At 41.7% G+C, this 12,167-nt stretch overlaps 1 protein-coding gene across 1 annotated transcript; it reads left to right on the top strand.

The window, feature by feature from the left end:
* ZIC5 (Zic family member 5) lies at positions 1 to 10,194 on the top strand. Its single transcript, XM_063953230.1, has 2 exons — positions 1 to 1,530; positions 7,539 to 10,194. The coding sequence occupies exons 1-2, from the start codon at positions 237 to 239 to the stop codon at positions 7,973 to 7,975; spliced, it is 1,731 nt and encodes a 576-aa protein (XP_063809300.1). The 5' UTR covers positions 1 to 236; the 3' UTR covers positions 7,976 to 10,194.
* Positions 10,195 to 12,167: the final 1,973 nt, after the last annotated feature.

Below are 12,167 nucleotides of genomic sequence, written 5' to 3'. Positions count from 1 at the left end.
TCAGCCCCGATTACACGGACCGGGTGACCCTGGCTCAGGCAGCATGATCAACGATCATGGCAGCCCAGTCCCCGTGTGCCCTTGGCCCAGCTCCCGCTGCCCGGTGGCCTCCACCGCCTCTCAGCTTCTTCAGGGTCACAGAGAAAACTTTCCCCAAGTAGAAGTTTGAGAAGAGGAATGCTGAGAGCATGGGGGCGGATCCCCGCTGAGCGGCAGCCTGACAGCAAGCCAATCAGATGCCTGGGCCTCCTGCCAATCTCGCCAACCTGTCCAATCCCGACTGTGCCATTGCTAAACTCTATGCCCCCACTGTGCGCCTCCAATGCTGCTGCGCTCTCTGCCAATCGCTGGAGGACAGAGTGGGAAAAGGAGCAGGCAGAGTTGGGAGCCAGACAAAAGAAGTTAAAGAGCCGCTTCCTCTGCCCATGTTGGTGCAGGATGGTAGCGGGGGGAACATAACAACAGGCAGAGTGGATGGAGCTGATGGTGTAGGAATGGAGCCCCCTATGAGCAAGAGGAGTCAGACTCTGAGGTTAGCGGATTTGGCAGCGGCTCAAGCCCACCCTCACCAGACTCTGACAGGCTTCCCGGGGCTGGGGAGTCACCAAGCTCACTCCCTCCCTGCCCACATCCACCCAGGGGAGTTGGGGAGTGACCCTGGAGTCGCCCTGACTCCATTCGGACCTGAGCACATGGCCCAAGCCAGTGCCCTGAAACTCAGCCCCTCGCAGCACATGTCAGCGCACCCCGAGGCTCAGACCGCGGCTGCCTTCGCTTCTCCGGCCACGGTCAGCTACCCCCACCCCGGCTACACTGCCAGCAGGGAGTTCATCCTCAGGAGGGAGCTGTCCGCCTCTGCCATGCTGGGGGAGCAGCACCCGGCTACCGGCTCCCCCCATCACCATCACCACCACCACCCACACAGCATGTTCATCTCCTCCACTGGCACCTACGGGCACTCGGAGGGGGGCAGCCACCCTCTCTTCCCGGGCATCCACGATCAGACAGCCCCGGGAGTGCACCACCCTCTCAATGGACAGATGCGGCTTGGCTTGGCCGGGGAGCTGTACGGGAGAGCGGAGCCCTTCAGACCCGAGCACTATGCAGCCTCCTCCATCCACAGCTACAACTCTATGAACTTAAATGTCAACCTGGCAGCTGCTGCCGCCCACCCAGCCGCTGCAGGGGCGTTCTTGCGGTACATGAGGCAGCCCATCAAACAGGAGCTCATCTGCAAGTGGATCGATCAAGACCAGACCTCCAAAAAGACCTGCTCGAAAACTTTCAGCACCATGCACGAGCTGGTGAACCACGTCACGGTGGAGCACGTCGGGGGCCCCGAGCAGAGCAGCCACGTCTGCTTCTGGGAGGAATGTCCCCGGGAGGGAAAGCCATTCAAAGCCAAGTACAAGCTGGTCAACCACATCCGAGTGCACACGGGGGAGAAGCCCTTCCCCTGCCCCTTCCCCGGCTGCGGCAAGGTCTTTGCCCGCTCAGAGAACTTGAAGATCCACAAAAGAACTCATACAGGTGGGTATCGCAGCAGCAGCAGCAGCAGCCATGTGACTGATCACACACTAGTGTCAGCAGCACACACTCACTCTCCCAGGGCTACACACCTCCATACGGCACAGCAACATCTACACTCTTTATTTGTGTTGTTGTTGTTATTATTGTTCTCCAAGTTCCAGGAACGCTGCCAATACTCCAGTAACAAGGATGAGACCTCGTGTGGACGCTCCGGAGGGAGACAAAAGGACCAGCCTGCCTTACTGCTATACTCACTACTGATCTTTAGTGTCCTCAGTCTCCATATCAATGCCTACAGCACTAGCAACACCCACATATTAATAGTATGTGCCATGCTCATAGATTAATTTCCAGCTGCAGCAGCCACAGTGTAACATATTCCATAGGACGCTAATAAGAGTTCATGCATTTAACCCTCTCTCCACACTATGCATTTGTCCCGTATGTTCTACGTATACATTTGCTGGTGATGACAAATATGACGTTGGCAATCAAAGTATGTGAACATATTAGTGAGCACTTTGTACAGTTGTTGCTACTGAACCGCATAGTTGATCACTTACATATTAATTAATGCACACTATCCATTTGGCCAGTATCAAATTGCTCCTTGCAGATAGCTGAACTAAAGATTTTGTAACTGGGTAATTTAGGGGACTATTTACTAAGCCTTGGAGAGAGATAAAGTGGACGGAGATAGAGTAACAACCAACTGTCTCCTGACATTTTACGAACCCAGCCTGTAATGTGGCAGTTCGGAGCTGATTGGCTGGTACTTTATCTCTGTCCACTTTATCTCTCTACAAGGTTTAGTAAATAGACCCCATAGTCCTTACAGCGTACATTATGTGCAGATACAGATACTACAGTCTTGCCCATTGCAATAATGTCTTCATAAAATGTGATGCGCTGCTAATTGATTTTACAGGTCATCAGTGTAATATGTACAGCTAATGAATGTTTATGTTCTGCATACGACTGATTAATAGACTACGACTTCTACTACTACAACGACGACCGCTACATAATACTAACAAAAGACATCTGTTATAATGTCCATTATTTGTATTGCATAAATCACCACTCTCCTATACATGATTCATGCGTACTCCTTTTCAGGCCTTAGTTCTCATTGATACATTGTAGATGTGAATGATACAGAAGAGCCATCCCATGGTGACGACACAGCAAACATGTCTTCCTGACAGACGTAGGAGAGAACACACACAGCATCAGCACATGCTTACCTTTCCCTCTCCAATTAGTAATGATCGCTGTCACAAAATAGCGTTCTCTCTGAATACTGAATTGGGAGGCACAAGAAGGCTTGGCATCACTAAATGAAGCTTATTTTACAATAAATGTAGTTTCAGCTTGATGGCCATTGCCCTGACTCAGGTTTTGGCATTACCAAATTGCGTTTTTCTGAGTCATATGTACAAAGTTGTGTCAATCGTATCTCCTCATCTCTGCTAAATTGGTGGCACACATGGCATGTAAATGAGGGTACATTTAGGGGCAGATTTATCAAAGCTTAGGGAGATATGGGGTCTATGTCCTAAACCTTGCAGAGAGAGAGAGAGAGAGAGAGAGAGAGAGAGAGAGAGAGAAAGAGAGAGAGAATGCGGAGAGAGATAAAGTATCAGCCAATCAGCTCCTAAATGTCATGTCACAGGCTGTGTTTGAAAAATTCTATAAGCCGATTGGTTAGTATTTTTCTCTCTCTCCATTTTATCACTCTCCAAGCTTTGATAAAACTGCCCCTTAGTACAGAGATGATTATGTAGGTATGAAAGTAAATGGTGAGGTTTGGCAGCTGAGCTGACAATGTATAAGTGATGAGTCTGGGGAATTCGTTATTTATTTATAAAGTATATTATCAGGAGGAAATATAGTTGTGGTCACCTCTCATGCCAAGTATGTCCTGAATTTCATGTGGGTGTGATGACAGTTCTAAGTGATGGAAGTTGGACTGCCTGGGTGAGAGGAGTGGATATGTAGGTGACTGGGAGTACATGACGTGGTAGACATGTTTTGGGTGACAGATATGGAGATTTGTCCGTTAGTAACTCTGCAGATATCGGTGATATAGGGAAGGAGATTTTCTGGATATAAGAATGTAGCTGCTTCTGTGACAGAGCTGGACATATGTGAATACCTGCAATGTTCTGTTTAGAAATGGGAATGGCTTAGCCTAGGTATAGAGTAAATGCTGTGAGTGTGAGTGATAGAACTGAAGATGACTGGGTGTCTGAGCCAGGCGATATTTGAGATAATAAATCTGGGAATATTTGGGAAGCTGATGGACATATGTGAGTGACAGTTCCGGTCATGTCTTCATTATACAGTAGATGATGTTCTGCTGACAGAGATGGAAACGTTTGCACAGTATATGGGTTTGGGGAGAGGCATGGCTGATGTGATAACGTAGATTGGGTATTTCTAATAGATATCAAAGTGTGTTTTTACTGTATTAATAGAGTAATAGCTTCAGAGGCAATGGAGCTAGCTGGGAGGAAACAATATTCTGCAAATGTAGACCCATATATAGGCCCGAATGGTCATGGCCCCACCAATTTCTATGTGTGATCCTTACTAGGACAATAATGTTAGTTTCTTTATATTACAAGTTGTGTTATTGTGTGCAAGAACAATTTGTATTACAGTGATATGTTTACAGCAGGTAAAACAGGGTTAGTCTAGTACCGAGTGCATTATATTGGGATTGTAGGGATAGGGCAGAATACATTTTATCAGGAATGGAAACAGTGTTATTTTATTTGTAAGAAATGAATCAATCTATCTATCTATCTATCTATCTATCTATCTATCTATCTATCTATCTATCTATCTATCTATCTATCTATCTATCTACCTATCTATCTATCTTTCTGTGTGTGTGTGTGTGTGTGTATATATATATATGTGTGTGTATATATATATGCACACACACACACACACACACACACACACACACACACACACACACACACACACACACACACACACACACACACACACACACACACACACACACACTGTAGACAATCCCTTACAGGTTATTCCATCTAATATTTATAGATGTGAATTGAATTATACTATCCTCTCTACATGTCTCGTCCACAGCCACAGAGTATTCCGAAATGTATATGTATAAAGACTAATGACAGGGCATAGAAGTGTGTAACCTAATGAAGTAACACATGGTTCATAAAATAAACATATAAATGAGATTGTACAGGCATGCAGCCAAATGTCATAATTATTTACCAACTAACGATAGATTATAGAGTAGGTTCTGTGTGTGTGTGTGTGTGTGTGTGTGTGTGTGTGTGTGTGTGTGTGTGTGTGTGTGTGTGTGTGATAGAGCAGGGAGACTTCTTCTGAGAGGCATTGCAGAAACTGATGCTGCTGTTGATGTATTAGATAACAGTAGTGGAGATGGTACAAGTGTGTCAGAATTGGTGTCTTGTAGTAGATATAGCTGGGATTTTAATAAGAGCCCAGTGAATCAGTGATGCAAGGTAATAGAGACAGTTTTTTTTGTAATATAGATGGGATGTATAGTCTGCTAGTGTGTAGTTTTAACATATATTGGAAACAACTGGATGTTAGTAACTCAAAAGGAAATTTCACATGAATAAATGTCAGGTGCATTAGTATTATTAATATGGCAATTTGTTGAGCACATAGGGACACGTATCACGTGTCCATTATACACCAGTAGCAGACCTACAGTAGAGAGTAGTATTTAGGGGACTCATTGTTATATGTCATCATGATTGATCAGTGTATGATTAGTTGGTTGTCCTTATTATGAAGGAAATCTATAATGTTGTATATGTGGTGAATTTGGGTAAATGTGTTTAACGTGGCGGTTTAGATCTGAGAATATTATAGGTGATTATTATTGGTTAGTAGTAGTATTAGAGGGTATTGTAGGGTAATCTCTGATAATGTGTCAGTAGTGGAAGTTATTGTGTAATCTGTGGCTGGGCTGCCCTGAGAATGAGCTAAACTGGCAGTGATGCATTCCCTGTTTGTTAGATAATTGAGGTATTCTCTTTAGGCATCATTCTCCGTTTATACGAGGTAAAGCTGAGAATAGTGTCAGAGCTGTACACGCGTGAGTGGGATCACGGATGATATATTAGTGGCAAAGGTGATGACATGTTAATGGTAGACATGATGCTCTGTTGCTGTTAGATAGGATGAGGCGTTACAGGCAGCAGGATAGGACAGAGCTAAGGCTGTAATGATATCTAGTTATTGTATGTATAGGAGTTATAATATGACTGCCGTTGGGTTATGTAAGATCTATGGATAGAGTACAGGGAGGTTTTAAGAAATAGCCTAGTAATATTAGTAATATTCCTAAGGCATAATAACCATTGGTAGTTTTTTTTATGCTTTCCTTCCTCAAGGTTGTGTTAGTAGTGCTGGTCGTGGACAGGGACAAGGTGTGCTGGTAAACTAATAACATTTAGCAGAAGCATTATCAGGTGTATAAGGAGCAAATTGGAACTGTGCTGAGACACGCACAATATATGCTGTATTTGTGAGACAATCAGTCCTTCGTTACAGCACACAGTGTTGGGTGCCCTATAAGTTGGGATGAAGGTGTGCTATCAATGTATACTTTAATGATAGGACCGATTATGTGGTAGGAATAGCGGTCACCAGTGAGTTGGGATTGTTGTGATGGAATATGCAGTGTGTGTTAGATGGCACAGCAGGGGTAGGAGGTGCAATGGATGGAGGTGAGAATAGTGCCATGTTATTGGAGGAAGTAGTGCTAGATAGAAGGGACTATTGTAACAAGGATGTATTAGAAGTGAGATCGTGGCTATATTAGTGGGGGGTGACTATAATAGTAATAATAATCATGGGAAACGTGATGGACTATGATGTGTATAGGGCAGACAGATCTTAACGCTAACCATTTACACCCTTTATTTGGTGTAACGCAATCTACACCAGGCGACTGTATATATCTTTTTTTCCCCCGGTACAAAGACCCATAATATAACACCTAGGTTAAATATCTGTGCAGGATTTTCTGCCTTTGGCGCCAGTCATCTGTCAAACACTCTTCATATATATGATATAGTTAAAGCTTGTAGAGCACAGATCTAATAAAATAATCCATTCCATCTGTATTACATTGTTAGCGGCTTGGCCTGCTGTATCCGATTTGACAGATTACCCTGTCCCATCTTATCTGTACACACAGAGGTGACATCCAACTGATCTTCGGATTTCCTTATACAAAACACTTCCAGCAGACAATTTATGTATCTCATCTGATTTCCATGCCTGTTTAAAACATAGAATCCTATAAGTAATGCTTCCGTTCCTGTAAACAATAGTGGATGGATCCCGACCGTCTGGATCATAACTCCATCCCGTAGATGGACAGGTGTGATAATGTATGGGTATAAATGCCTACAGTATATGGAATGGTCTTAAAGTTCACGTGCAGTCTTATTTTATTCTGCTAGGCCTGTCATTTGAAGTGAGATCATATTTAATACAGATGGAGTTGCAGACAATAGCTATTAAATGACAGGACACGACAGAATTTAGCGTCACCCCAGATAAACACGCCCCGGGGCTGGTCTTCACAAGCACTACTACTGCTAAGCAAAGCGGAAAGCTATTAAAATAGATTTGCTATAGATTTTTGTGTCGTGGAATCGCCTCGGGTTAGCAGATAGGGCACTAGGAGACTGCTTTCCCTTTTATTAGTGTCGCTTACAATGACAATATAATGCGTTTAGAGTCTGAGATGCATGTGTCATATATTACATTACTATTCTCTTGTCTTTTACAGACAGAATATATGTGGAGAGCTGACTGACTGCTTGCACACAGGCAGCATATAGATATTGGCACACACATAGGCACGCAGATGTTGGCAGTATATTGTCTCTAGATGCCAGAAGTGTATAATGTCAGGGTTATTTGTTTACCAGAACTGATCACTCATATTGTTTCACTTTCTGTAGGAGAGAAACCATTTAAATGCGAGTTTGATGGTTGCGACAGGAAGTTTGCCAATAGCAGTGACAGAAAGAAGCACTCTCATGTGCACACCAGTGACAAGCCTTACTACTGTAAAGTCAGAGGCTGTGACAAGTCCTACACCCACCCCAGCTCCCTGAGGAAGCACATGAAGATCCACTGCAAATCTCCTCCAGGCTCCCCATCAGCTCTGGGTTACTCTGCAGTAACCGCTTCAATAGATGACTCAATGTCCCCAACTCAGGACCAAGTCAGGGGACGCTCTGCCAATCTATCCCCTCAGGTTACCAACCTCAATGAGTGGTATGTGTGCCAGGCCAGTGGGGTCCCTAATAACCTACACACGCCTTCCAGCCATGCTGATTCCACAGATTCCGAAAATGAAGACACTTATAGGAACTCTGAGAGAACTATAAGATAGACACTGCTCCAAACATGGACTTTACCTAACTGTTGCCTACCCCAACCTTGACTGATGGACCAGATAACACAGATGTTACTTTTCGGGGATCCCCAATATTTATTTTGTAGAAGTCCATAAGTTCCTCCCACACTTGAAAATGTTACTATACTGTACTTCAAGAATTTAGCCACAAAATGGCATCTTCAACAAACTGGTTGTTTTCTTGGTTAGATGCCCAGCGATACCAATAAGGATAAACAGCTCTACATTCACTGCCAATGCAATGCATTTTTATTAGCTGGCTGGATGCTATACAGAGTGACAGTTGTCACACGTCAGATCACTCTGGAGGCTTCAGTTTGATCAGGCTCAGTTTTGTAATGGCGCCTTGGCTGCAGAGCACCACCTGCTGAACAGGAAACATGCTATAGACTAAAGCGTGCCCACAGTTTACCATTTATACCAATAGCAGAATTGCTGTCTTCTTGGATTCGTGATTTCACTGCCTCCTCCCCTCCCTCTATTTCAGATTGCTGCCTGAGCTCTACATTTGGTAACCATCCAGTAACACAATCATAGTATACAAAACAATGATCTCCACTTTTCACAAACGACGACCTTGTTTTATATAAGGACTTGAAAGAGATATTTTTTTCCATATTGCTAAGTTATTTATTATTGTAAAAAGATACCGTCCCACTGACATATTTTTGTTTTGACAGGATGTATTACTGAATCTGATCTGATGTGCATTAAATGTAATAATCAACATCAGATTTAAAACTTTCATATCCAATGTGTTATAGAATGCTTTCCAGAAGTTAATAGGAATCAAATCACAAACTGGTTTCACTTAAAGGAATAGTTTATTTTCATAATTTCATAAAGAATCTTAACAGTGTATTAACCTCGTTTCAACTATAATTACAAATTGTAATGAAAGTGAGTGGGAAAATTACTTTGGAAAATTATATTTAACGATACATTAAGTCATGCACAGAATGTGTAATATTCCAAACGTGTGCACATTATGGTGAAATCCCGTGTTCATGTATATGTGTGTGGGTGGGTGTTATATATATATATATATATATATATATATATATATATATATATAAGACGAATACCATATGTATCACTCAAAATGCAAGTAGCAGAATATGATTGAGTTTTGGGTTCTTATCTCTTTTTACCGTAGCGGTGAACATATTTCACAATGATGAAAATAATATTTAAATCACAATGTGCCAAGACTTCTTAAAATGTAGCAAGTAAGCGTGATTCTATCTAGTAACTGCAGTTGTGATATAGTTTCCGGCCACTTTATTGCGATAATTCCATATCAATGGTAAACGCGACAAATTAATACATTTAGATGTCTGTCTTATTTGCACTTAGAATTTAATAGAAACGAAATAATGAGAAAGAAAAAAACAGAAATTCCTCAGGTAAAAAAACAAACAAACAAAACAAAATGAAATATTAATGTTTAGCATCATCTTGGGATTTGATGTTCTTTGTTTTTGCATTATTGTTATTCCCAAAGCACTGATGCTACAATTGACTATAACCTTTGCTTTCAGCCCCATACATCTCAAGGCTCTCGTATTATCCCAGTGTCCAGATTATACAATCCTACTAAAGACTACTAATTTACCCTCAGAGACCCAGAGTTCTAAATAGTAGACTGCCCTTCCCTTGGGTGTTTAGATGCCTGTTGTATATGCTGTGATCGATTGTGCTAGTTTTGTCGTTGTTTATAAAGTGTATGTGAATACTGTGATTTTGTAAAAGTTGAATTAATTTATTTTAAATCTGGATTCCTTTGGTTTTTTTCTGGAAGTGCGCTCATACACCAAAGACTTATACTATTACTTTATAGTGAAATATTGGTGTTTGAACTTGTGTCTTTTTTTACGTCAAGCAATGAAGGTGAGAAGAGAATCTATGAAATATATATATTTTGCATTTTACTTGAATCAGTGTGATGTGACAGATACTCTTCCTGCATGTGTCCTGTGCAGTTTGATACGGATACTGAGTGCTTTATATAGTTCTGTACTAGTGCAGTGCTTCTGTCACTTGTCTGTGTATGATGTTCAGTAAGAAAATCTACATCTACAGTGGAAGAGACACATTTTAAATTAAAACTATTCTGACGTCTTAAAAAGTCATTTGCTGTGTTTGCTTTCCATTTTTTAATACCGTTGAAATAAACAAATTCAATTAAACAAAAACGTGATTTTTTTTTATTATTGTGGACGTTTTATTATTTGAAAAAAATTTGAAGTTCATAATCAATTCATTTTAATTGAAATGCAATTAACAATAATCACCTCATTTTTGCTTGCCGTAAACGTGTACGTCTGAAAGATTGTACAATAATTAGGTCCTCGTGCTTTACAATTATCATGGTGATTCATCATGTATATTTAATATATTACATGTGATGCTTACCATCAGAAATCAACTATAGATTAATTTCCTTTTAAATCATTTTACTTTTTGCCAAATATGCTATGAAAGCACTACCAATGCTTTATATAAAATACAAAGCGATTGCATTTCAAATGTTTGGAGAGCCAGAAAGTGAAGATGGCGTTAACTATTACTATACAAGAAAAGGTTTTGATGACGGATGCGCTAGCTCTGAATAGCAGCCTATGAGAAAAAGTAGTGCCTCACAAATTCACCACAAAAATTACAATGCATATAGATATTCTTTCTCACAATGGCGCATATCATTAAATTGTTTGAAAAAAAGTGTCCTTACTCCAATTAATTGAAATAGGTCCGCAATCCCTTTTATCATGTAGTGGGTCAATTCTCCTCAGTATGGAAGATGAATTCTCAATCTCAAAGAGAAAAACAACACATCTGGTGCAATATTGTCTGATCAAATGGGCAGAGTCTGGGACGACTAGTGGAGTGGGACCTGACGTCTGTGGCGATCCCCGTCCACGAGTTGTGGTGACAGGCTTGTTTATATGATTCTAATGTGAGTTTAATTAAATATACTCTCGTTAACTATTACTAGACACGGATAAAACAAACATACTTTAGGGAATTAATTGGCAACACGAAAAGTGCGGCTGAATCTAAGCATAATATTTGCAAATCCACCTCAGTGTTATTTAATATTTGCTTAGCTAATAAGCCACCGAGTGTTATTTATTACGGTACTTAACGCTGGTTTAAAGTGAGTTCTCAAAACGTCAATAGCAGTTTCATCAAAAGGTTAGTGTGTGCCACTCAGTCACTTGTGCTAGATGTTCTAAAGGTGAAGAAGGGTGCAGAGAGATGAGTTTCCAAGAAGACTGTCTGCAGCCAAACACAAGAAGCGAGAGAGCACTTCTAAATGAAGCCTCTAATCAATGGGGAAACTTATAGCTCTCTAATGAAGTTTCCTGTGAAAGGGAGGGCAGCACAAAGCCACACAGACATGAATCATCCATGGGAAATATAAAGGATAAAAGATATGAGACAATGGGCAGAGCTTGTATAGAGTAGAGAAAACAAGTTCCCCTCTTTTGCCTGTGGCCCCTGGTGTTGTGTGTCCAGCGCACAGAGCCTCTGCTGACCACTGCGCGTCCTGCACCACTTCAAAGTCATTGAGTCCTTAGCGGAAGGCTTGGCGCTTGGACAATCTTCATGGTGAGTTAGGATTTCTATAGCAATTGGCAAGCAAGACGTTCCCATCTGAGTACGTCCCAAAGAAAGCCACTTATTGACACTAAGCTGGCCATCATCAAAGACTTCATCTCCGCAGCCAGAAATGTGTGCCAGGCCTGAATCCCATATGCACACTCTGGTATATGTTTCAGACAGCAAAGCATGATCTCCTAACCACCCTTGTACTTTATATTTCTATCACTTTGCTCCCCAATATAATAATTTATCTGGGGCCTTTTACGTCATGGACTTTTAATGCAAAAGACTTTTGTCATATCAGACACGTCTTCCCCTTTGTCTATACTCTTTGTTCAGAAACCATAAAATAAAACCTGGAAAAAAAAAAGTAACATGTATGTCCAGTTAGCGTAAGGTCTGCTGCGCATGCGCGATTGCACAGCCTGGCAGCACAATTACACACCGTGCACAAGCCCTGCATGCAACTCACACTTACACCCGCAGCACAAGTGTGTAATCAGGCAGGGAGAGGTTCAAAGAAAAAGTTCTTTTTTTTTTTTTTTTCTAGCTGCTGCTTTTG

The sequence above is a fragment of the Pseudophryne corroboree genome, chromosome 2 (genome assembly GCF_028390025.1).
Source record: "Pseudophryne corroboree isolate aPseCor3 chromosome 2, aPseCor3.hap2, whole genome shotgun sequence".
Classification (NCBI taxonomy): Eukaryota; Metazoa; Chordata; class Amphibia; order Anura; family Myobatrachidae; genus Pseudophryne; species Pseudophryne corroboree.
This window is presented reverse-complemented; position numbering and strand designations above follow the sequence as displayed.